General features: G+C 39.8%; 2 protein-coding genes across 2 annotated transcripts; one reads left to right on the forward strand and one right to left on the reverse strand.

Annotated features, from left to right (window-relative positions):
* Positions 1–473: 473 nt before the first annotated feature.
* On the reverse strand, positions 474–21,193 carry LOC135488006 (vesicle transport protein SFT2A-like). Its single transcript, XM_064772365.1, has 7 exons — positions 21,085–21,193; positions 12,766–12,852; positions 12,464–12,546; positions 9,505–9,586; positions 8,236–8,271; positions 7,872–7,960; positions 474–6,855 (listed from the first exon to the last, which is right to left on the reverse strand). The coding sequence occupies exons 1-7, from the start codon at positions 21,148–21,150 to the stop codon at positions 6,816–6,818; spliced, it is 483 nt and encodes a 160-aa protein (XP_064628435.1). The 5' UTR covers positions 21,151–21,193; the 3' UTR covers positions 474–6,815.
* A 29-nt stretch (positions 21,194–21,222) lies between these two features.
* On the forward strand, positions 21,223–25,560 carry LOC135487996 (uncharacterized). The gene is made up of 4 exons (XM_064772329.1): positions 21,223–21,258; positions 22,456–22,567; positions 24,387–24,454; positions 25,369–25,560. Exons 1-4 carry the CDS (start codon positions 21,256–21,258, stop codon positions 25,504–25,506), a joined length of 321 nt encoding a protein of 106 aa, XP_064628399.1. The 5' UTR covers positions 21,223–21,255; the 3' UTR covers positions 25,507–25,560.
* The last annotated feature ends 1,529 nt before the right edge of the window (positions 25,561–27,089 follow it).

A 27,089-nucleotide genomic window follows, 5' to 3' on the forward strand; every position in this document is an offset into this window, starting at 1 on the left:
CATTTTGAAGAATTTAGGATTTGGCCCTCTCCCTGGAGGCCACACGGCAAATCAGATTGCACCAAACTTCGGTACCTGAGATCACCTGACCAAGGGGTACATGTGTACTTAATTTGTGATCAATAGTCATTGCAGTTAAGAAACGTGCCATAGTTACGGCCTGACGGCGAATTTACGCCATTTGACCTCTGTGACCTTGACAAGAAGGTCAAATTAAAAACCTGTGTGACATATACTGTATGGTGGTTAGATGTACCCATGATATCAAATTGGTGGCAATCGGGCAAGAAGTTAAGGAATAATCACATTTTTAAGGTTTTTGGATTTTGCCCCCTGGTGGTCAAGTGGTGAATCATATTGGACCAAACTTCGGTCCCTGAGATCACCTGACTAAGGGGTAAATGTGTACCAAATTTGCTATCAATAGTCATTGCAGTTTAGAAACGTGCCATTGTTACATCCTAACAGCCAATTTACACCATTTGACCTCTGTGACCTTGAAAAGGAGGTCAAATCAAAAACCCGGAGGATATATGATGCACCTTTGCTAGAAGTACCTACCATATTTTTTTCAAAATTTCCCGACTACTATTAAGGGAGATATTGCATATTTTCACTTTTAACGTTTGGCCCCCTGGTGGCCAAACCATGAAACGAATCGGACCGAAACTTGGTCTCAAAGGTGTCATTACATAAGGGTACATGTGTACCAAGTTTCAACTCAATAGCTCTAACAGTTACGAAACGTGCCCTGCTAACGGACGACGGACGACGACGGACGACGACGACGACGACGACGACGACGGACGACGGACGCCACGGTATGGGATAAGCTCACCTCTGCTAAGAGGTGAGCTAAAAACCACCAAAATATGTTTAATTATTCCAAACACAGAAAGAAGTTATGTAATCCACCAAAATAAAAACTGTGAGAATGTTGCTTTTTACAGAAATTATCACGAATCTTAAAAATATCAAAGGTGTCAAAATTTTGCGATTCAAGGGTATCTCTGTTTATTTGAAGAAGTTGCCATTTAGAAATGCAAGTTGAACTTGGCGTCTTATCTTCGAGGATAATAAGAATAATTTTGATAATAATATTTCTCACACTTACAGAGTGCATTTCCATGGTATCTGTAAACCTTACGCTTGTACCATGTGTAACTGAGTTTACCTTATCGAGCTAGACACAAAATGGATAGATTGTCTTTTTCACACGATACGAAATTATATGAATTAAAGGGACAATATAGGCGGCAGCTAGGCAGGCAAGTTGCCAATAGGGGTCCCTCACATCTCACAGTACGTCGAAATGATTCATGCTTGTATGAGAAATATATTTAGTGCTGAATCTGACATGACCCAGGGCCCTTACTGTGTATATTTGTCACCTGAAGATGGCCAGATTAGCCCCTCTGCTCCTGCCTATAGTCCCCCTTAATAGGGATGATGCCTCAGAGCCACACAGTGTTATCATTCTGATACAATTTTGTCTAAAACTACTACATGTAGAAAGGAACCATCATTATGCTAAAGATCATACATTAATATAACATTCTGCTCAAATATCTTACATAAGTACATGTAGAGTTTCATGAATGAGAAACATCAAAACCTGTAAAAATATCCAATCACCAGAAAAATAGAGGAAAATCGCACAAATATCTTGCACCAAAATAGAATCTTCTCTTACACCAAGCACAACATCTTGCCATTACAAGGGCACTGTCTTTATACAAAACAACTAGTACAAAACATTTTCAACAAGACTGATGGTTAAATTTCATGTGATTGAAAAACTAGCACACATCCGCTCCTAGCACACCAGTGACACCTTTTAATAGTGACATAGACAATGATGATGAAATAACAAATAACTACCGATAAGAACATGTCACTATTGAAAATGGTTTGGTGACAACATTTTAGATCACATTCATTTCAAAAATAGCGCATCATACAAAAAATCACCAGATGTTTTTAAGATAATGCAAAGTCAACTTTGCTGTTGATAGAAATTAAAGCAATTGAGAGACTCCGAGTGTTTACAAACCAAGTTGATATCAATTTATTTTAACTGTTCTTTTAACATCCTCATTGAATAGTACACAGTAACATCAGTTTTCAGCAACCAACTAGCGTTACGCCCAGGTCCCCTGTTGCTATAAAAGGGTGTCTGCACTGACAAGTGCACTCACGAGATTGCATCACCTAAGGCGGCAGCCATCTTGGAATTTAATGCGGTGACCTACTTTTCGATAGGCATAAGTAACAACCCTATATGTACCCACACACTGAATTTGGCTTTGTTACGCTGGTGACGTCTCCATATATCGCGCTCACAAGTGCACAAGCGAGATGAGACAAGACCACCATTGAATATTCATAGGTTGGAGGGTCCAGATCTATCAATTAGACGCAAGTATGTTTTTAACTGTCAAGTGCATATTTGGAGAGGTATTGAAAAGATATTTGGTGTGGCAAGTCTACAGATATATGAAGAAATTATTTGATGAAAAAATTAATTTTGAATTTTGCTAATTTGGCAATGGGGCGTGTTTTGAGATTTTTCTGCTAGTTGGCTGAAAAGAGTGGAAATATCAACATCTGTCCAATTTGTCGATTATCAAAAAAATTCCATGGTCAACTACCAGTTTACTTTTCACCATTTACTTGCCTGACTGTCCGGAATATCATATCAAAATTTCAGATTCACAACCCTACGCAGTAGTTGATGCGTCGCGGTCAAACATAGACAATTTAACTGCTAAAAGGCTTAAAAAATCAATGGTGGTCTTGTCTCAGATTTCAACTGGTAAGGCGGCAGCCATCTTGGATTTAGACAAGGTGACCTACTTTTCAATAGGGTTCTTACTAATGCCTATACGTACCCATACACTGAATTTGGCTTTGATATGTCGCTGACTTACATTGTAAAGAGGTAGCATGAAATTGTCCCAATGAACATGGTATTACAAACTATATTTAGGGAGGAAGAACCACTTGGATGAACTATAGTCAAGGGTATACATATTTCACTCACATAAATACAAGACATAAAAAAATGCGACCTCGTCTCCACATTGGATAAAAACACGCATATAAATGGCCCAAATAATCGACATTGATCTAGATTCAATCCAGATGTTTTTTTGGAAATTGCCACATTTTTTGGATTAGATCGGACCTTGTGAGATAGCGCTTTTTGTCACCAGATAAGATAAAGGGGCATCTCGATCATGTACAGTAGAACCTCTCTATTAATGACACCCCTGGGACTGACAAGTGCTCTCCTTAATAGAGAGGTGTCCTGATTAGAGGTCAAATTGAATGGTAACAACCAGTTTGGGACCAAAACTGGTGTCCTTAATAGAGAGGTGTCCACTAAGAGAGGTTCTACTGTAATTCCATGCAAATTTACTCAGGCATCTCGCTCGTGAAAATTTACACGGTCAGCCTCATTGGGCGATTCCATGCAATCTTACACGAACATCTCTATCACGAAAATTAAAGGTTGACCACAGGTACCGCCATTTTGGCTAGACCTCCAAATCCTAAAGCAATTAGAACTCTTTCCAAATGAATTGAATGCTCATTTCAAGGGCCGGAGGCTGTTCTCTGGAAAACAAAGAACAGACTCCAGCCCTTTAAATTAACATTCACTACGTTTTGAAGGAGTTCTAATTGCTTCTTGATTTCAAGTTCCAGCCAAAATGGCCATTTCCATGGTCAACCCTTAACAAAGCAACTTCTTTACAGGAATTGACATGCTGATGTCGGGTTCAAATGTTGCCACGGTCACATGCGTTCCTGGTTGCTTGGTTGTTGCGTTTAAACTATTTGAACTGGCTGATGCTTTGGCCCTCCACCAACATTTTGCAGGTCATGCTGCTGCTGCTGCACTTGTCAAGTTTAACTACTGACTGAGGCCACTGAGAGGAAAACTTGGGAACGAGATTTCCCTGCTCTTTGAGAATTATCTTAAGGTTGTTTTCAATGCATGCACCATAGATACCTCTTGGCTTTCATAGCCAGTTGAGAAGCACCAGTAAAAGAATGTGTTCCGGCGGGCACATAACCAGGCAACACGTCTCACTGCAGTGACACTCAAGTACAATAATTGCTCGACCACAGGGCCAGGAGTTTCTTTATCCATCTACAATTAATTGACATATAATTTTGGTCATATTTGTCTATAGGAGGTCTCATTTTGCATCGTTTTAGTGATTTTAGTCTTAGTGGAAGAGATGACACTTTTTTATGTCATGTAAACAGCATTAATACGGCTCTGTAGTAAGGCAATGATTGAGGCACTTTCAAAAACAACAACTATGGAAGTGCTGTGTGGAAAGAAACACTAGAATAATATTACAAAGTCAAAACAATATAGTATTGAGAATTACCAAAACCCTCGAATTTTGTAAACACGCATTTGGGGGAACCCTACTAACACGAGCCTGTTATAAATGTAACCAATGGCAAATGCAGTGCTGAAGCAGGGGCTATTTTGTTTTCAAATGGTAGTCTGCATGGGCTTACATTATCACCAGTTTTATGGATGTCGTCAGTATATACAAAATTATACCAACGAAACTCACTCACTATCTCAATTAAATAACATTCAGTTTATACCAAGAATTCATAAAGACTGAGAATTTGGAACTTCAGAAATTAAAAAAAATCGAGTTCTTTTCAAAAGGGTGGGTATTAAGAGATACTAAATGTTATTAAATCATTGTAAAGATTGTACCAAGACGAACAAAATGATACATTATTCAGCTCTGAACTCCTAAAGATAAAGGAGATACAGAGCATTTTGTCAAGAGACAAAATTGATTATTTAATTTTCAGTGCTATGGCGTGATGGTGGGCATTATTTGTCTTGCATCCTAAAGCCATTCCTTATTAGCCTAATAATCGTTACTAAACGAGTTACATTATTTGAGGCATGTATTTCGTGACAAAAATCAAGCAACAACCAGCCAATAGTAGTGATAGCCACTGAATAGAAGACGAATTATCTTGCGAAAGCCCCCTATTGTCAAAATGTGGAACCTACATGTAGTTCTAGTTAAGATGCTGTAGTGTTGGTCCCAAATTCTTAATCTTTATTCATTCTTGGTTATACCATATATTACTATATCATAACCCATCACTCCTGTGAACACAACTAAACAGCTACATAATTAGAGAAACTAGACAGCTATTTCGAATGGACATAGCTTAAAATGTGCACAGTAACAACACTCATCAGAAAGGGAGCCTTTCAACGAGGGCCGCAATCTGAAAAAATTTGTTCACAAACATTCATCTATGTTGGTAATCCATTAGACCAAAACCTTTGTTCAAACCGTAAAATGAATAGACTCTTTCACCAGTCCATTCACTCATTACAGAGACTGGTACTTGACGGCATTTCACTCGTCATGAACTAGATTTGGGGGCGTCAGCTTCCGGTGTCCGGTCATGTGTTTCTCACAAGCATGGGTAACCTTGAGCCAAGTGAATAACCAGGAATACCAGAGCACTCAATATTGACAGTGCATCCACTGTATGCACTGAAAATGTATGGCTCGCCTCGGGTAAATCAACGAGGCTTTCTTGACACTCCGCTGTACGGCGGATAGGGTCGAGGTTACCTGAACTATAAAATGAGGTGAAATTTTACCAAGGTGTTGAATTCCATAATTTCTGCATGCACTCTATTCAATCTATCACCAAAAATAAACATGAAGTGAAATTTTACCAAGGTGTTGAATTCCATAATTTCTGCTTGCACTCATTCAATCTATCACCAAACATAAACAGGAGCAAGGGTCTAACTTGATTTGTAATGTTTTCATGGTACTCCTATGCTCTGTTCACACTGAATCCGAATTTGAAGCAATTTTTTTGTTTTTTAAAGCGCATTCAATTCGTATCAAAACGCCAGTGTGACCACATTAAGGTATTCAGGAGCACATTTTACCATTCCAATAGCCAGAATATGCTGGTGGTTAAAGTGCCCCAAATATTTTCCTCATTGTAATCCGAGTGCCCCTATTTGGGATACCAGTACATCCTAAACTTCTACGTAAATTTCCGTTGTTTTGTGGTTTGAATAAAGGTTACCAGTATTCTAATGAGAAACATATACAGCAATCCACAACCATCCTCCTCCAAATCTTCCATAAAACATATTTTACAAAAGGCCCCATGGCAAGCAATATTCAATTTGAAATAAATTAACAATTTTCAAGCTTTTCACAAGCAAATAATTTTGGTCCGTCCAACATTTCCCGCGTAACAACAAATAACATTTGTGGAATCAAACAGTATTAGTGACAATTCAAAGGAGGAGTCATGGTGCTCATGTATGGCCAAAACGCATGTACAATCACACAGGCAACACAAAGATTACATCCTTAATTGCACACCAACAATCGGGAGGATGTCTGTGTACATGTACATTTTTCTAACAAACAGTAGACTGTAACCATGTAAGATTACATTGGTGATGGCAGTCAGAAATTCCTAACACTCCACCTTACAAACTTCCCTCCTCGCTTGAGGGTGTAGACCAAATTTTTTTTATCTCATTTCCTCCAATGAAATTCCATGATATTTTTCTTAAAGGCAAAATCAACATACATTACCATGCATAACTTTCTCTAGAAAGTTATAACTGATCCAACATGCATATCGCCAAAGCATCCTCATATGTAGCTACTCCTGAATTTTCCAAAATAATAATCATCCTCTGTCACGATATCCAATGTCTTGCAAGCCCAAGGCTTGCGTCTTCTTTCTTCCACTCGAAGAATCTGGTCCACAATCTAAGTCATGCAGCTAGCACAACACTTTTTGATGGCATCACTGAAAAAAAAGGGCCATGTGAGAAAACAACAAGAAAACATTAATCTCTTAACTCTTTGAGTGCCCTTGACAGAAAACTATGATTTTTTCGTCTTCTCCTCCAAATGCCCATGATGGAACTTTCCGATTTATCGTAAGTTCATCACCAGAACAGTAGGTGTCCTTGTAATCGCCGCGAAACAGTGTCTAACGATCGTTGATGAAGTGGGGATTTCCCAGATGTGCTGTCGGCTCATGGGCACTTTAGAGGCAAATTGCGAAAATCGATGGGCACTCAAAGAGTTAAGACTGGTATTTCAGACCAGAGCGTTGTTGTGACACACGCTACAATGGCCCAAAATACCAGTCAGGACCGGGTTGTTGAAAAAGGTTAAAATCAACGTTAGCACGAACGGCAACGTTTAATCTTCCTTATCGCGTTGTCAGGATGCAATATTCTACAATGCATTACAAAAGGCAGACGCTACGTCATTAATAATAAAATAATCATGAAAATTATATAGCGCTAAATCCAACTGGTTTCAGTCGCTCAAAGCGCTTCACTTTATTACCCCTAGCTATTGGCCTGTACATTCAGGATTCAAGCTCTACTCTCTGGGAGTATCACAGGTCCGAGCTGCAGCTATACAGCGCTCACGACTAACATACATAGTTTGCCATCTCTGCCAGCTAGGTACCCATTTACTCCTGGGTGGAGAGAAGCAAGTAGGGTAAAGTGCCTGGCTCAAGGACACAAAGACGAAACAGCGGTGACCTTCCGAGAATCGAACCCATGACCTCCTGATTATGAGCCCGGTTCTCTGACCACTACGCCACTGATCTTCCCAAATCTTCATTGGAACAAATGGTGCCATAACTTTGTAATGCTGTGTAATTCACATCATGAAGAATGCCCAAATAAAGTTATGCTAAGACGGTGGATCATGAGAGATTAAAGGTTATTAATTTGTGTTAAATTCGATTCACCACTAGTTCAGGGGTCATTGCGATGGCTTCGCCTGAAATTTGAAACTTACCGTGCGAACGGAATATATGATATCGAATACCATGTCAGAGCAAGAAACTGAAGGACACAAAACAGAATAGCCAGACCAGCAATCTTCCACTGAAATTGAAAAATGGGACACATTCAGTTATATTCAAAGGACGTTCAGTTGCACCTATTTAAAAATATATGCTTCATTTGACCTCTCTCAGAGCATAGAGAATATCAGAGTCACATTTTTTGTCATCAGCTGGAGAACCCCAGCACTGAGACTGACAGACACTGCGAAGACATTATTTCCCAATTAATAGAATAAGATTTGATTTGGCAGAAACTGTGGTCAGTACAATTAAGGAATGATTGATTGATTGACTGATTATTTGATTGATACTTACCCACAATGCTGCCATAAGTGTAAGAACCAAACACACCTAAAACAGAAAGGTTTTAATCTAGAAATTGCCAGATTCAAACAAAACTGGACCGGGCACGACACGACATGTAAAACAAAAGGATCAATGGCAATTTCAAATGCAGCTCGACCGAAGGCTTCTTACATCAATGCAATATACAGACTCACCCTGGAGAATGAATCCCCCAGATTGCTGAGCATCTTATCAGGCCTTCCAACTGATCGAAAGCTGCCCTGGATAGTGCTTCTTGAGGCCTGGGAGAATGGCTGCCTCACAAGAAAAACATCCAAAATGTGAACTGGTTGGTAAATTTTTTTTAACAAACTGTGTCCATCTGGTAACAGACAATATGTCATCATGTGCATTAAATTTCGAGGTAAATTAACCAGCAGGTTACTCTGTGGTGCATGCACAAAATCCATACATGCATATTTTACAACCTGTTGGATTTCCATAGTACAAACCAACAGTGCATTTTTTTTCTTTATTTGATGCAAATCATGCTTGAAGAACCTTATCAGTATCACCAGATGAAGACAACAATATTTTGTTGAAAGACCCAACAACGCAGTTTTTCTAACTTTATTGAATAAATTTTCCTCTCCCAGGACAGGCAAGCTCGGCAGACTGGAAGGCCTGACAAGATGCTGGGCAATTTGGGGAATTGATATTCCATGGTGAGACTGCAAACCACATCAGTCCACAAAATCACTATCTATCAATCAAATTTTGTAACAAAATGTTGGCGTCCATGGAAGGCTTGGGCATATTTCAAGTCAGATGCACAGCAACTTTCGCCTAAATATTATGTGTTACCATCGTGTATTAGGGCAGCTCACAGTTCATTTGTAATGACAGAAGACACATAATGGAAGGTGCCTCCAGGTATTCATGTCGCCTGTCAAATGATGTAAAATAGACAGCATCTTTCCATTATGATGCATCAAAGCATTCTCTAGAGAGTACCATGGCGCCAACCTTATCATGTTCATTGTGCAGGTATATGTGTTTCAAGCCTGTAACTAATATTTACATACATGGGAGGATAGCCAGCCAGAAAGTACACATGGGAGACTGGAGTGACCAGCTGTATATACAGTTTGTGTGATGTTTGTATGTATTTAGTGCAACTTAAAGATATCATTGACGGTGAAGGCGTTGATGTGTACAACTATTTGGTGTCAGTCCTGGTTTTCTTTCTGATCTGACGTCTTTCTTTCAGTGTTTTGCAGATTCCAAATGAGTACTTACAAATACTATTATTGTTGCAATGATCCGGGTTTCAGCAAACATCTTTTTACACTGATTGACAGGACCCATCAAGAAGCATGTGCTGAAATGGAAAGGATCTTCATATACAAGACTACATGTAACTTGCACAATAATGATAATTGCAGAGTCTCATTACTTGTTAATAATATATCAAGGAGAAATTTTATTAAATTCTAAGACAATATCTTGATTTAAAATGAACCACAATTTACAATGTAAATGCACTATGCGCCTATGACAATGTATGAAGCCTCGTTTTGAAGACAGCAGTTATAGATTAGGCGACCATAACAGCGGTCATTGATTAGGTAAACATAACCACTTGGGTTGGTGCAGAATATGGTAACAGTCAAAAAGCATTCAAAATCACACTTTATTATCAAAAATTTCAGGTGATTTAGAAAAGAAACTTTGCCAAAACATTGGCTGTTGCCTCCGTTAGGCCATGGGAACTATTAATCCTGTTTACCGTCCACCTCCCGCATGGGTTCTGAGCGAACATGAAATATTTTCATTATTTTTTAAAAATTTATTTATTTTATTGTTGCCATCATTTTTTTATTTAATAATCTTTCCAGTGGTTCATCTTAACCTTAAATGATTGAAAAACACAATAAAAACTTGGCAGGGTAGGCTCTTCATCATAATAATGAAATTTTTTCAATGCCTCATGTTGATGACCGACCCGATTTCCATTTACTGGAACTTGCTGAATCGCGTGTTTTGACCAGTAAATCAGACCGTAAACCGATAATGAATAATGAAAAATGAACAAGAGGCCCAAGGGCCTGGCGCTCAGCTGAGTTAATATCATTAATATCTTCCCGGTGTTTAGTTCATTATGCATGAAAATGGCATGCTCCATGGTATTAGATATCCTTTTGCGTTCACTACGGTACCAATGTTTTTGGTTGACATAATTATGCCACTGTTCATTCCTCAATCCTGACCATAATTCGGGTGAAATCATCGTATGAAAATATTTACCGAAACATGAAGTTTATGCCATGAATGAGGATACTCATTGTCATAGCCTTGTTTACAAGTACGAAGTATTTTCCCGCGAATATTCAAAACTGCTTGGCTCCTTGCCAGTTAAATAACATGTGACTATACACAAAATAGAAAACTTTGATGGAAATTGTAAATCATTTTTTATCTATCAGGGGAAACAAGCTGATGATGATCAAATAAATCATTCATGAGAAATCGTTTTGTTGCTGAAGCTTGCATGACGAAGTTAATGCTAAACCTTTTCTTGTGCTCTACTGCGCCACCGTAGTTTTCTATTTAGACCAGCGATGACGTCATTTCTGGTGATTCCCTACGTTGTCCAATGAGCGCTTTTTAAAATGTGCCATTTGGTATTCTACAGTATGCAATGTATTTTTTCAGCGCTCCCAGTTGCCGAAGAGAATGCCGTAGCTCCCTCAATTTCCAATCAATTTTTATGGGAGTGACATTATTGTATTGCTTAGAATGTCTACTTTTTACTCATGAAAGAATCGTAGAACTAAAATATAATAGGCGAACAGAATCATGCCGATTCACTGCACATACTGTGGGAATTCTCCACTTCAAAATACATCGGCGATGTCATCGCGAACAGAGCATGCACTTCCGATATCGTTTTCACAATGTCGCCAAATATTCAAGAACTAATTTCTGAATTTAGTCCCTAAAGACCTTATGACTACCACTGAAACGAACTAGTGATAATATCGCCTACCAGACTACTTTTTAAGCAGAAAATTGGGTACTTGAGTGTCATTGAGCTCCAACATTATTGCACATAGCGTAAACAACATGCCACCATTTTGTCTCCGCTTCGGTATTTCGTACGCCGCTTATAATGCACCTTCTCAATTAAAACCAACATAATAAGGCCTTACATCGTTGATTGAATAGGAACACCACACAAAACACAATAAAGTGGGGGTACAATCGATTACGAAGCTGAAGTGAACAGTGATTTATTCCTGGAGCTACTGCTTTTGTTGTGTAGCTGCCATGTTTTGAGAACTGGCAAATAGGAGACTTCATTGATGGCTGACGTCATCGGGCGGGAATTTGAATCGGCAGAAATAATTAAAAGGCAGGTAGCGCCCTCTCCTGTTAAAATTTTGAACTTTTTCTCAATAAAATAGATTTTCAAGAATTTTATCTTAATATTAGAGCATATTTCGACTAATTCTGCTGCTCCTAGGCCGATATAGGCCAGTTTCCTTCATGCACTCTCGCTCGCAGGAAGTAGGTCGAATGGCGACAAATTTTGTTTTGAAAGTAGAGTTTGACCAGAAGTATCCAGAAATGCAACATTGAAGTCTCTAGGTCTTACGGTTACAAAATGTGCACCAGGGGTTTAACGGACGGATGGATGGATGGATGGACAGACGGACGCCACTGAACAACTTATTTGACAAGCTCGGCTGACTTAGTCAGCTGAGCTAAAAAAAGCCTCATCATCTTTTTAAATCTCTCGGACGGTAAACAGGATTAATCATTCCCATGGCCTTAAGGCCAACATTTTAGCACCACACTCATAGTGTTTTGACGGTGAGACACTCAATACCTCCATTTTGGTTTCAATTCCTTAAACCATTTCATACAAACAATTTTGGTCACAATTTCAAAGGCTATGATTGACCACATACAAAATACATTGGGTGTATGAATGTCATGGTGCAATAGCAACCAGACATGTGCCTATTTCAGGGTGAGCAGAACACACAAGTGATTGTTATTTGGCCAGGAGAGCTCACAATCATGACGTCATAGCTGAGCACATGACGTCACAAGGTGAGGACATTCCCCCACCATATATTCTTTGGCTTCAATGTAGCAAATCTCCAAAAAGTCATATTTCAATATTCGCTTGCATTGCATTCTCTCCAGTATGATAAAATGCATGACGCTCCACATGTATGTCATCACTTACCTTGATAGTGAAAGTAAATTTCCTATCGTATAAAAAACGGCAAAAATGGTCAATCCACTTGGAAGGAATAGACAAAAAGAGCCCTGAAATTAAACACATCGAAAGTCATTATTAGTGCTCATTATTCATGCCATAAATGGATCACACTTTAGGTGAAATATTACTCCTTATTAGAGAGGTGTCCGCTAAGGGAGGTTCTACTCTTGTTGGGTACTGAACTGCTATGTGTCATTGGGATCCCAAAGTGTTGAGGACTGGTATGAAGTGTGAGTTACCAGGATGCTAAGATATTTTTAACTTACCAGAAGTGACAGGACAACACCTAATACAAAACATATCAAAAATCCTTTTATCCTTGTTGACCAACTCAGGGAAGAACCTTCGTAAATCTGGAAAATAGATAAGATACATACACTACAGACTGCTGCATCTCTACACAAACACCTACGAAAAACCCACTGGACTTCATAAGTTCTGCACCGTGCACTGCTCTTCAATTTTCAATGTCCACAATGGTTTCAGTAGAGTAACAAATAGTACAAACCACTAACTATTTCAAGTTAAGTTTGCAGGAAAAGATATGAGAAGTTTAAACCAAATATTAAGAGAAATCTAGTTTTTTAACTGTAGAAATTAACTATAGTGGTCTATCATAATCATGTTATTCATCCACTTGCACCAAAACTACTGTCAAACTTAACCACTGACAGGTCTGGCCAAATATTTCAACGTGGTTTACTGGTGGGTGTTCAGAAATATTACAATACATGTACATGTAAATCATGGCTTAAGATGCTTTACTTTTTCAAGATGTAGAACAGGCCCTGCAATCTCATAATGAAATGTCCGGGGGACACTGCACTCACTTTTGTCAATATGCAACAGTGAATGGATGATATTCTCAACTATATTTTATCATATACCCTAATGCATTAATCCGGCAGACATGCTATGAAAAACATCAGAATTTGTCACAAAAAGTGTGCCAACTTCTGCAAAATCATTGAGATGTCCTGAAGGAATGTTTTTGCTTCAAAATGAAGCCCCGCCAGTTGAAATCTCATTGAAACTTATGTTGAACAAAAATGTGTGAGAAAGTTTGAAAGAATTACCACTCGAACTAGGATGCAATAATCGTAACCGGATTGCACTAAGTTGCAATCTGGAGAAAGCCCCTTGACAACTTCACATCATATTCATTGCCGTCTTTTGTTACGTCATTACGTTGGAATTCCCCGACTGTCGGCTTACGACATCGGTGTGAAGTCGTGACATCGTTACCTCAAAACTTACGTCTTCCATGACTTCATGTCATGAGAGATTTTTGGCCCAAAAATGACAATACATGTATTGCCTTTTGATCAACATTTTCTTGGTATTTCTGGGAATATGCATTAGTTTCCCCGGCCTGTGCGTACGGTGGCTGTAAAAGGCCACGCAAAATCTTTTTTTTAGAATGCCAGAATTTATTTTTTATAACTCGAGCGCTCGACTTATATCTCGAGCGCTCGACTTATATCTCGAGCGCTCGACTTATATCTCGAGCGCTCGACTTACGTAAAGGTCACGCAAAATCTTTTTTAGAATGCCCGAGTTTATTTTTCATAACTCGAGCGCTCGAGTTATCATAACGACCATTCGGGCATTCTAAAAAAAGATTTCGCGTGGCCTTTTACAGCCACCGTACTGTGCGATATGATGGCTTGGATCAGAGTCTGATCCGAGCAACAATTTGACAGACACTCGGGCAGTGTTCTTATATTGTATCACCATTCTGTACTTTTAAAATAAAATATAGACCATTGAAAGAGCTCTGTATGAAACCAACCAGATGGGACTGAAAGCTTTGCTCAGGTTGAAACACTGACATAAGAATGTTTAAGTCCGACATTATCACTGAATTTATGCACCGATGAAACTGAAACTCTTTATCATGGTCAATGACTTTGTTGATATGAATTCTGCACTACGCCTATGCATTTCTTTAGATAAAAGATGACAGGATCTGTCTCCTCCCTACTTTGACTCGCACAGGATCAGTGTTTATGAAGTTGACAAAAAATAAACTATTCAACGGTGGCCATCTAGAACCCACAAAGTGGTCAAGTTGCAATGATTTTAGGTAGGTCAATTCTGATGTTGTTATGAGACCCTTATTATCCACACACCAAGTTTTTGAAGTCTCTCAAATCAAAATCAATAGGATTGTCCACAAGAGTGAGTGAACATGGAAAACTTGTTGACGGATAATGCCAGACAAGACTGGATGATATTAGATCAACCATGCAAGCAAAGAATACTGTTTCCCAATAAAAACAATTCCAAGAAAACGACTGATCACCAAAGGCGTCCATGACAAAACAAACTGATGCAACATATTCAAAAAGACCCAGAGTCTACCAAGTACCACGATAATTTTGTTGTATTAAACTTCAACTTCAAGGCTAAGTTCTATCACCAACTGCCATCATAGAATGCTTCCTTCAATTTAGATTCAAAAACAAAGACTTCAACTCACTGAACTCTCAGTCCGACACCAAATCATAAGCACTACAATACTTTTCACCACTGCTCAGCATCAAAAATAAAGAAGAACGTTCCCCAAACCATATTGACCAATGTCACATCAAAGCAAAAAAATATTTGGCACTAATTAGAGTAAATGATAACTCATCTTTCATAATAGTAAGTACAGTAAAACCTCTCTATTATTGACACTCTCGGGACTGACAAATGCTGTCCTTAATAGAGAGGTGTCCTGATTAGAGAGGTCAAATTGAATGGAAACAACCAATTTGGGACCAGAACGAGTGTCCTGAATAGAGGTTGTCCTTAATAGGGAGGTGACCGCTAAGGGAGGTTCTACTATATAGTGAGGAAATAGTCCCAGGATGTATCCCACCAAATGTGCCAGTCAGGACATTTATCAGTAAAGAACAGCTACCACTTTTCTTAGCCTTACAATACAAAGTGCTGCCAAAACCTCAGTCTGAGGTTGTCAGTATCAATGCACCACCCGATGTTGGTGTCAGTGAGTCCGAGTGGCAGGAACTAAATTTTCTCATTATAAAAAACTTTGACTTACCACTGCAAGCCTGGAATTAGTGTTAACATTGGTACGTGACAAAGTGTTATCTAGACAGTATTGATTCTATCTCTCTCATGGTCATTTATAGTAATCCCAGCAGATAGCCGACTTTTGTGCCTGTCACACAGCATTTTGCCGTCTGAACATGTAATGGATTATTGTTATAACCACTAGCAGTTGGTACCTGTCAAAGAGTCAGACGGCAACTCATGAGTACCTGTCAAAACCTCTAAAATCACAATCTGCATTCCTGGTGCCTGACAGTCATTGACCGACAGTTAAAGGACAGTTTTCGTTAAAACGCTTAAGAAATTGGTGTGCTATGAATGGCCCGGTAAAAACCTAAGGCGGGAATAAGCTTTCATTGATAAATCTAAGGAGTTTCAAGAACCCCAAATCACTAGTAAGGTTCATAGGATACTGGTCTGTCATTGGTTTAGGTCTCCTTATCATTTACATACTCCAATATCCAGAAATATAACAATATTTACGATAACTTTTTATGTTTTTGACATTATTTGCGACCATTATCGATAACGCGCTCCATGCGGATTCGTAAGGTACTATTACATTTGTATAGTGTAACACCATGCCTCGTCAAGTTACCTCGCTTGCGGAGCCACCTGGGTGACCCACGTGCTTAGACTCATAGTAAACATTGTAGTAGAAATATGCTAATGACTATCCCTTATATGGAAACCGAAGTAGTTGAATATTTTCACTGCAGGTGTCTCTGATAGTCACGTGGATTGACGAGCAATCTCATTTAACACTCTTATTTCCAGGCTTGCCACCATAGTCCAAATCTTCCTCCAAGTGGATACCGAGTGCCTACACACCAACAAGCCTGGTCTTATCTTCTTACAATGTCGAAACTCTTGAATCGATCACTCCCTTGTTTTCACATTTTCATTTTTTTTCTGTCATTCAAAAACAATTGACTGTACGCCAAGCACCTGTCATGCCCTTCAAGGATTGGCATCAGTTTACAAACAGAGTCCTCTTAGAAAGTAATGTCAGTTGAGTTGGATCCAGCGCAACAGGTGCATGGCAATGAATGAACCACCATGAGCATCGAAATATGCAATTCAAATTTTAATTATTATCAGATAATTTACAGTCATCAATCAAATCAACACCTACAGCAAGGCGCAGCTGCTATGATAGGCAGCAAATCGGTATCCTACCATATTCAACTCCAGGCGATTTCAACAGATTTGACCGTTTGAGTTCAGTAAAAAAGTTGGTACGCAGGGTTTGTACTACTCAAGCAGGTTGTTGGGGCGACATGCTGAACCAGGGAGCACCAGAAAACCGACAAGCTGCCCCAGGTGCCGACAGTCGGCCGGGGACAGCAGCCTGTTGCAAAAAAAATAAACTTTTTCTTCAAATTTTTTTGGGCTTTCGACTCCCCTATCACATTCTAAACAACAATCACATGGCAAACAAGTATAAAACAATTCCTTCTTATTAGGGCTAAATAATGCATATAATCAATCCAAAAAAAATGAGTTCCGAGTTGTCGCACGTTTTTCGATGCAATATCTCTACATCAGAGACCTTCAGCGACAACCCACTCTGAGGAGAAGTACCGTCTCAACATGGGAATTAGTTAAATCGGAGCTCTGCTACGTTGTCCCATCATTTGGAATTTGAACTGCCCGCAATGACCACTGACTGAGAGAAATCCTCAAGCCCAAACAGAAGCGAAGCACCAATGCTGACATGGAGATTAAGAATGATCTAGTATGAAGAATAAGTGTTTCTTCTACTTCCTATATTCAAGATTCTTAATTAATATTCTCTAGCTGGACAAGTAGATATCACATTTTAAAGTATTGATAATACAGCCCTCTCAAGTCATGTGTGAAGCATAATCAACATTGAACATCAACATTCGTCATTGATTTACTGACCATGAAATATGGTAGGTCAAATCAAAGACAGACTAAACAAGGTTATCTTATATTGTTGCGGAAATCAAAGGAAAGCAGTATGAACACTGAAATGACTGTAATAATGCCGGGACATGCAACCCTCATCACATGACCTGCCGAGGTCTTTCTGCATTAGTCATTTCATAACCGAGAATGAGATTCATTGTAAATGCAAGAGCCGGGACATGCAACCCTCATCACAAGACCTGCAGAGGTCTTTCTGCATTAGTGATTTCATAACCAAGAATAAGATTCATTGTAAATGCAAGACCCGATAAAGTCCCATTACACCATTTTTTGAAGGGGTAGTAATAACTGATGTATTCATACTTTTTTCAACGTTGATGTATCCATGAGTGGCTAAAAACACGAAATTCAAATGATTGAATCATTTAGAATAGTTCAAAGTGATCAAATTAGATTGAAATGTCCACAAATCGAGCGGATGCAGCAATGTAAGAAACTCACCTCTTCATCCTCCTCAGGCTGAGACTGCCCTGTCAATTTTTTTAATTTATCTGAAATCTACGCACAACAGAGACCACATTAAAAATATCCCTCAGATCTGCATATGTAAGGCATCACACCTGGTCAAATGCCGAGAATAACCAAAGATGCTAATTTTAAACAGAATGAAACTGGATTGACAAAATCACAAGACCAAGAACCTGAAAGCCCACAAGAGTACAACCTGGAAGCCCATGAGACTAGAACCTGGATGGATTTCGAACTTCGCAAATGAGTTAGAGGTGTTGATGACCTTTGCTCAGCCTGGGAAAATGGACAGAACGAATCGATATTAACCCTTTCGCTGCCGCTGGTCGACGATCATCGACGGGAAAAAGTTGCCCTTCACTGCCGGCCGTCGACGATCATCGACAGATCACTATCGCAAGTATCGCCATCTCTCCAAAGACCAATGAACTAAATACCGAATTGGTGGCTGCATGTATGTATTGTACACAGCCAATGCTTTATATTTCCACGAAAATTTTTGTATGTTGCTTCTCAAAGATTTGGAGTAAACAACATCTGAACTTTGTAAACAAATATGGCAGCAAGAAGGGTTACATTGTCAGGTGAGCAGGTTTTAGATGCAATTTTTGCGGATAGTGGAAGTGAAATGAGTGAGATTGACGATGATTTTGAACTGCCAGATTCTGATAATGAAAGTGTAGACATGGTAGATGACGTACGGCAGTCAGATGATGATTCTGATGGCGGGAACCCACCCCCAACACGTGTTAACCCCTTTGGACCACCAGTTCCAGATCGTTTGTTGGATTATAGGGGCTACGCTGATAGAGATGGATGGAGAAGATTGGGTCAAGGTGATAGGTTTCAAAATGACTTTTGGCCTGATTTTCACCCTGCTCATGATACCCCTGGGGTCATACCTGATATGGGTGATGATCCCCCCTTTGAGTACTTTTCAAAATTTTTTCCAACTGGAATTTATCGAGTTATGGCTGAAGAAACCAATAGATATGCCCTTGAATTGATGAAGTAGTGACTCTGGCAAGTTCAAAGCATTGTGTAAAGTCATATTCTGTAAAAAAAAACCTGGGATTTAATGTGACAACAGTCATTTCTTCAGAAAATCTCGTATCTCGTTAGTAATTAGCTAATTAGCATATTCATAATTAGTCCAAAAAAAATTTTTTCAAATGAAACTTTAGTATCACCTCAACAAACTTTTCCTTTACACCAACTTCCTATCTCTGATAGTTTATGAGCTAGAAAGGCCCAAAATTTACTACCTGTTTTTACTGTAAACCCCCAAAACATGCCCGGCAGTGTAGGGATTTTGGGCAAAAACGAGCCCGGCAGCGAAAGGGTTAAGGCCAGACGTTGTTAAATTGTTCATTAAAAATTTGAAATAAGTAACTGAATTCAAAATGTTAAATTGCATGCATGATGTACGTTCTGAATACACCAGGCATTTGTGACCCGTTCCAGCAAAACCAGTCGCATGTTGCTCTGAGCTTGTTAGGTTGAGACGGACTGTTTGTTCATTTCACTATTGTCTGCCTTTTGTGACATCTGACGACATCAATTTCTTCTATTATCTCCTGGTGTTATCTATGCTCATCTTATGAGCGACGTGCGACTGGTTTTGTTAGAACCGGTCACATTTCATCAATGAGTAGACAGATACACAAATGATTACTCAGTTTCAGCTAAGTTGCATTCATGATAAACGGTACTGTTCCATTGTGTAACTGCAGTTTTGTTTCCTGACCCCTAGTTGGAAATGCATACATCTGGGAAGGGGCCTACATGTACACATGTACCGTATTGGACAATTTCAACAAAGTTTGTTTGTGCCCAGAATGACCCAGTCATGCATTTCACCCATTTCCCTCGTGCCTTGCCAACCAGCGTTCACCTTGGGATAAACTCTGGTTTTCCCTGATTGATACCACGGCCTCTGTATGCCTAGCCTGGTACCACTGGCCACCGTCAGACGACGCTGTATTGACGAGACGGACGGAGGCCAGGTTCCGGCCACCGTCTATAAATAGATAATGACGTCATTGCGGGGAAGCCTGTCAGTCAACAAATCCGAAAGCGAAACTTATATTCAGTACTACGGCGAACATTCACCCTTCCTAAAGCAAGTTTGGATTTCAATGAGAAATCCAGTACTTCTTTGTACTTTTCCATTGGTTAAATAAAGGCAGATTTTATCGAAATGATGCTAGAAAATGGATGCGGAAATGAATTGTTGACAAAATGAAGCTTTAAGCGTCTATTGATAATGAGCCGTCGGTTCACAATTATGTACGTCCAACCCGTAATCTCACAAAGTATTCTACGAAAAAAAATTTTGTGAACATGATTACACCAAATACACAATATTTGAGTATTTCAAGCAAGCACTACTAACTCATGTTTATTAAACATGATTTCAATATAATATAAAAAGACGTTGGAAATCAACGACTTTCGTGACTCAGAATTCCGAGTCGTGCAAAGATTGGCTGGAACCTGGCCTCCGTCCGTCTCGTCAATACAGCGTCGTCTGACGGTGGCCAGTGGTACCAGGCTACTGTATGCCAAGCAGGATCGGAAACCAATGAAGCCTCATTCTGATATGCGTGCTAGTAAAATTTGAAGGAAATCACGAATTCTCAAAACAAAGTTCGATTTCTCATCAAATGTTTGGAGGATTGTGGTTTTCAAGTGTAAGATTTAGATTTGGACTAGTTTCGTTAAATGTACGTTGTGAATGCGCAGAATGTGCAAAAGTAGGGGTGAATTTAGCATTTTCAATTCATGATGAAAAACTTGTGTTTTCGTATACGGTATTGTATCATGGATGCTTTGGCCTTCATTGACCCTATCTCACCCGAACCCTAGGCCTAACCCTTGCCCCGACCCTAACCCTACACTACAGGTACCTGTGGTGTTGTGGATGATCACGACATTCATTTACAATTGTCCGGCAATCAGATCGGGGGCTTTACATACATATTTTGTCCGTCGGCATACGGCATGTGTGTCCTATTTTCGGACAGAGGTAAATTCAAGAGGTTAAGCACAACAGAGACATCTAATTGAATTTTGGAAATCTTTATGCAATCAGATATTACTTGTGTGACAATTCCTTGCTCTTCGTCAGCATCATCACCACTTAAAGCTCGTTTTAATTTGTCCATATTTAGAACTTTTCACTTCCCACTCCAGCGCAAAACCGGAAATGTACGTTTTGCTCGGCGCATGATCTCTGACGACTTCCTTTTCGGCCATACTACACCGCAAAGATGGTTCGTGAATATATTGTTTATAAAAATCCCCTATCATCTTGTTATTTAAACAGAAAGTCAGGTTGATTTTGGCCCTAATGAAAATTAAGATATTTTCCCTCATTTAAATTCCTTTACTTTATGTTGAAAACGTATGTTTTGTCCTCGTTTTGGGCGATTTTATGAGTACGCTTATGTTTTATGTATTCGAGTATGCCATCTCTATGCATTCATGTGTACCCCCTCCATACTTCATACTCCATACCGATCCACCGTCGTGCTAGATCCATCCTTCACCGCCGATAAACCCCCTGGCCTGAGTGATTGGCGGTTATAGAAGGGCTGTTATTTATCAGTCATCAGACAGTAGGCATCCATATGATATTAGGGCCTAACTGCAGAATAGCCGGGACAGTAGTAGCTCTGTACATTATGTACACTCTGTCCCTCTGTACATTATGTACACATTCCTATCATTTAGCACAGAGTGTCCCGGCTATTCTGCAGTTGCTCCGCTTGTGGTTGTCGCACGAGACCAGCATTGAAAACCATCATTTTATGGAAGACTACGTCAAGTGTTCAATGAGTGACGGTTCCCGGGAATGCTGACCTGGCCCAAATGCACAGTGCATGTTGTATAGAAGAAGGGTAACCTGATCCTGAGGTTGGCATTATCAATTGACAATTCAGGCCGATATTCAATTACTTTGTATCGAGCTATTTGATTGGCCACCCGTTGATGATGATGCGTCCAACACAAAACATGGAAAATGTACGGGGAGACTGAAGTACAGACTGGATGCAGGATGTCTTGGCTTATGAATTTACGATTTTGTTTCATGACACACCATTCATTCAATGATTCATGCCATTGGAATGCACTTTCTTCTTCAGCACTCGGACATGTCAGAGTCGAAATATTTGAGATGCAAGCTTAGACAGTCTGTCCATTTTCAGTGGCAAAGTCAGCTGTCCTAGACATTTCTGCCATCCAACCCCGAGTTTCTCTGTCAGGGTTTGGTACTTTGGCTAGTATTCCTCTCTATTGCACTTTCTATTTGGGCATACTTTGATCATCAGGTCACCCACATGATAGACAGAAGTTTCGAGTTGCGGTTTCCTTGTGTCTTGTAGCTTAATTGTAGCAATATTGTATGGTACTGAGTGAAATGTTGCCCCGAGGTATACTCATCTAATCTCTTTCCACGTCATTTTCAGGTGAATGTACCCAAGCAGCGCAGAACTTTCTGCAAGGGGAAGAATTGCAAGAAACATACATTGCACAAAGTGACCCAATACAAGGCTGGCAAGGCTTCCCTTTTTGCCCAAGGTGAGCATTTTGAGTTGCAATTTATTTGTGCAGCCAGTAGAATTCTCCACTTTTTCGGTGTGCTAAAAAAAGGTCAGTTTGATGGTAAGGATGTCTCTGCTAAATGGTCACACCATTCCTGTGCTCTGCCCTGTGAAATCATCTTTTAGACTGCACAGGTAACTACTTTGTCAATGACAATGATTATGATGACTCCATTTTTAAGTGTAAAATTCAGTGTGTACCAACTATTTCGAAGTTATCTGCTCAAAGCAAACCTGGGAATGTCTTGATTTTCCAGCACCGCAGTGTTATTTTAGAACTGATGTAGTCATTGTAACACTGTCACTGCGGAGGCATGACCGTGTTCTTGGCTTTCTCTAAGACCTTGGCCTATCTATGGACACTATCGTAGCGCAACGCCTATGTTAATTGATACGAGTGGAAAGTACATTTCAAGGCGTCAATGTCGTTGGTGCCAATGAACTCTTGAAGGTGTCAAATAGAGTCGTATTTCTGAGTTTCTAGGTGAACCCTCACTCTAAAAAATTGCGATATGAATGTACATTATTGAGGAGGATGTGCGCCAACTGAAAACCAGCTAAAAAGAATTGTAGTATCAGTTAGCGAAGTCAACCTTCAACAAAGATCTTCCAGCACTCCTGTGCCACATTTGAATCCAACATCCTGGCGTTGCTGGGTTTGGATTGTGATAGTGTTGGTTGTGCTCATGGAAGAAGAGAAACCTGCCAGTATCTGGGTGTACAGGCTTTAGCAGGACCTCTTTCTTAATGTCCACTTGCTTTAGCTTTACTCAGACTGGTACATTCATCATATAATTTAGGACAATGGTACAGGCTGTTACTTGACGATAATGGGACAGTGGATTGAGTAATAATACACTAATAAACTCCTGTCTGGGAGATTTTCAGTTCTCAATCTCATTCCTTCCTTCAACCTTTCCCCTATGGCCAGTCAAGTGTTTCCCACATTTCATACATACCCTGTCTTCCAGCACTCCTGTGCCACATTTGAATCTAACATCCTGGCGTTGCTGGGTTTGGATTGTGATAGTGTTGGTTGTGCTCATGGAAGAAGAGAAACCTGCCAGTATCTGGGTGTACAGGCTTTAGCAGGACCTCTTTCTTAATGTCCACTTGCTTTAACTTTGCTCAGACTGGTACATAAAGAGCGTGTGTAGATTACCTTTTCTGAATATTTCTGATTTGTAATTCTTTACATGAATTTTTTCCATACTGGTACATACAGACAAACCCCTGGCTTGAGGCCTAGGAAGGGCAGGGTGGACTAAGCTGGCTTACGGACAATTGGGCCAAAATAGGGGAAATTTTTCCGTTTTTCCCGCTCTCATTGCGGCATGGCTGGCGGCATGCACTGGACAGGACTGAAATCAATAAACAGGCCTATGTTTTGTATCTGAAACCTTACAAAACAAAAGTCTTCTGCAAACAGTCAAATGTTTATTGTTTGTTACATGCTAATGAAACATGCTGGTGAAGAAAGTAACATTGCTCGAGACTAAAATAAACAGAGATTTCGCATACCAGATATGGTATCGAAAAGATCATAACTTGACAGCGTTTTTGGGCAGGGCGGTTAAAAAGGTGGGCAGGGTATGCCACGACATAATTTTTAGCGGCAGGGCACAATTCAAAATCATTTTTTAAGGCAGGGCGCTGCGTCCCTCTTGAATTGCCTAGCTAGGGGTCTGCAAGAGAGTGTCTAAATGACCTTTTCTTAATATCTCTGATTTGTAGTTCTTTACAAGATTTAAGAATATTTCCCAGTCTTAATTTTTTTGTCTTAATTTTACTTCCAGGTAAACGGCGATATGACAGAAAACAGTCGGGATATGGTGGACAAACTAAGCCTGTGTTTCACAAAAAGGTATGGTATCTACTGATGATTGTTTCAGAAGATGTGAAAGGGGCCATTCAACATTTTTAACAAGCATGACAATTGACAAAAAGATCTTGACACTAGTGCCTTGTGTTCGTATTTTGATTTTTGAGGATGTTGTTGTTGACATTCTCTTTCAAGGGAAGAAAACCCTTTCTTCATTTTTTCTTGGAGAATATGCTGGACGATCCCCTTCAGTCTGTTATATATTTGCATACTATTGGTGGTGTGATTTGTCCAACTACTGCTACAGGGGTGCTGCAGTTGCTATTTCGTTATTGATAGGCAGCAACCCCCATCGGCAATGACGTTCTTTTGTGAAATGCTCGGCTTTCATGTTGCCACAGGATTGTCAACAGTGTAAAAAACCAAACGCAGCAGCCCTGTGGTCGAGGTTGCAGTTGTCTTGTAAAAATTGTAAAGTCAGTTGTTACAATTTTTTGCCATCTTGCTGATAGTGATACTGTAGTGTATTTGAAGGTGACAATGATTTTTCAGAATTTGGTCACCATAGATTGTGGAAACCATCTTAATAAATCCCTCTTCTTACTTGACAAAGGTGACCATGTGTTAATGTTGTTAGACTATTTGTGCATTTCGAAGTCGAAGGCTAGTTGTGTACCAGACCCTTCATGTACAATGGTGCTGTATCAGAATTGGGCTATCTGGCGTCCGCTTGAAGTCTTGAGTGTATTGGTACTGGCTGTACCAGTGAAGGAGATCAAAGGCAATCTTTTGGTCTGAGGTTCTAGCAGGACCTCTTCATAATGTCCATTTGCTTTTACCTTTCTGTGATTGCTACATTTCAAATCTATTGAATTGTTCTATGACTTGCCAATTGAGTGGGAATATTATGAAATCTTGATACATTTGTCTCAAGTGTGACGTATTTTGTATTGCAGGCAAAAACAACCAAGAAGATTGTTCTGCGTATGGAGTGCACAGAATGCAAATACAGGAAACAGTTGCCGATCAAGAGATGTAAGCACTTTGAGTTAGGAGGAGACAAGAAGAGGAAGGGACAGATGATCCAGTTCTAAATGCCACCCGTTCTCTGTAATATAACAACAAATAATAAAAAAATTGTACAGGAACTGGAATTTTGTTTTGGGTTGTGTATAAAATGAAGACGGAAGACCTCTGAAAAAGGTAAAAAAGGAAGACCCATAGGCCTAGTGGGAAAAAAGAAAGACCCTGGAAAAAAATCAATGAAGGTGTAAGACCGGAGTTTTCCCCGGCTAGCTTGGGTAGGCACTAAACACAAATCGGTCTTAAATATCAGCTTACCGATTCTTTCTTTAATTACTCTCACAACAGGTGTAACTCGTTCTCACAATTTACATCGACTCTTAGCCGGCCGAGACACTCCCAGGGCAGAGGAACAACCATCCCCGAAGACGATCACTGTTAACACAAATACCTGTGTCACATCGCTCCCCCTTGGGGAAGATGTGCCCCTCTGTGAAGGCACTAACATTGGAATAACGCTAAAAGCAGTAGTTGGTTTTAGGGTTGGCCGTTAGGCGCCGCAGGCTCATGTGCGCGTGTTAGCTGCGTGCGCACTAGCTGCCCTGAGACTGTTTTAGGTGTAATAAAGGCACGTGTATAAACACGGACATGACATGTCAGCCGGCTTTTTCAAACGAGGGAGATTGAACATGAAAACAAGACAAAACACAACATAAAATTTGCATCAATCGATATTAAACCTTAACCAGAGCCTACATCATCGCAATGTCTTGGGCTAGCTAGTAGAAATCCGAGAATGTCTGATTTCACGAGCAGAAAATGTTAGAATCACGGTGCTGCCCTGATCATGCCCACTTCTGACTTTTCTGTGTGTTGTGAATTTTGTGTGTTCCAACACTAACCCTAACCCTGATACCCTAACCCTGATAACCTCACCAGTTGCTCAAAAACTACATTGATGGTTCGGTAAAGGTAGGAAATATAATAATATTACATGAAACATGGCTTTATATTGAAATAAAAGTTTGTTCATATGATTTAAAGTCACTTAAGCTAAGGACACTTTCACTTTATCACATCCTTCCTCCTTGTCTGTTTTAACACTTTCTCTGATTTCATTTGTGATTTATCTCAAGGTCTATTGTTTTTCTGTTACAAAGGAGATATGTAGTGTTCCTTTATGCATGGAAAACTGGTTTGAATGCAAAAACCACACTTGAGTTATTTTTTAACAAAAACAAATGATGTGGAAGACAAAATTGTGACTGTCCTTCAGAAAATGGCATTTTCAACTCGTTCGGCACCACCAACAACCGAGAAAAATGTAAAAGACCGTTGGTCTTGAATTAGATCTGTGCACAATTGGGAATATATCAGGAAATTGTCCCAGTGGATGAGGTGGTATATATGTCACTTATGGAGACATGTCTTGTCTCAACCAGACAACTAGATGGTCTCAAAGACAATGTCCCTTTTTGAGGCAAGTCTTCAGTGTGCTCTCGAAGGGATGCCACTTATAGAGACAGGTCTTCAATGTGCTGTCACAATCAGCCAACAAGGTGTCCTCATGCATATGTCACTTATGGAGACATGTCTTGTCTCAATCAGACAACTAGATGGTCTCAAAGACATGTCCCTTTTTGATGCAAGTCTT

Source organism: Lineus longissimus, chromosome 5, assembly GCF_910592395.1.
Source record: "Lineus longissimus chromosome 5, tnLinLong1.2, whole genome shotgun sequence".
Taxonomy (NCBI): Eukaryota; Metazoa; Nemertea; class Pilidiophora; order Heteronemertea; family Lineidae; genus Lineus; species Lineus longissimus.

Excerpts from the sequence above, each read along its gene's own strand:
- LOC135488006 (XM_064772365.1), bottom strand. The coding sequence starts at position 21,150 with ATGGACAAATTAAAACGAGCTTTAAGTGGTGATGATGCTGACGAAGAG. Across the intron at positions 12,547-12,765 it reads GTGTTGTCCTGTCACTTCTG|GGCTCTTTTTGTCTATTCCT; the intron begins GTAAGTTAAAAA and ends GTTTAATTTCAG. Across the intron at positions 8,272-9,504 it reads TTGCAACAATAATAGTATTT|GTGTGTTTGGTTCTTACACT; the intron begins GTAAGTACTCAT and ends TTTCTGTTTTAG.
- LOC135487996 (XM_064772329.1), top strand. Across the intron at positions 22,568-24,386 it reads GGCTTCCCTTTTTGCCCAAG|GTAAACGGCGATATGACAGA; the intron begins GTGAGCATTTTG and ends TTTTACTTCCAG. Across the intron at positions 24,455-25,368 it reads AGCCTGTGTTTCACAAAAAG|GCAAAAACAACCAAGAAGAT; the intron begins GTATGGTATCTA and ends TTTGTATTGCAG.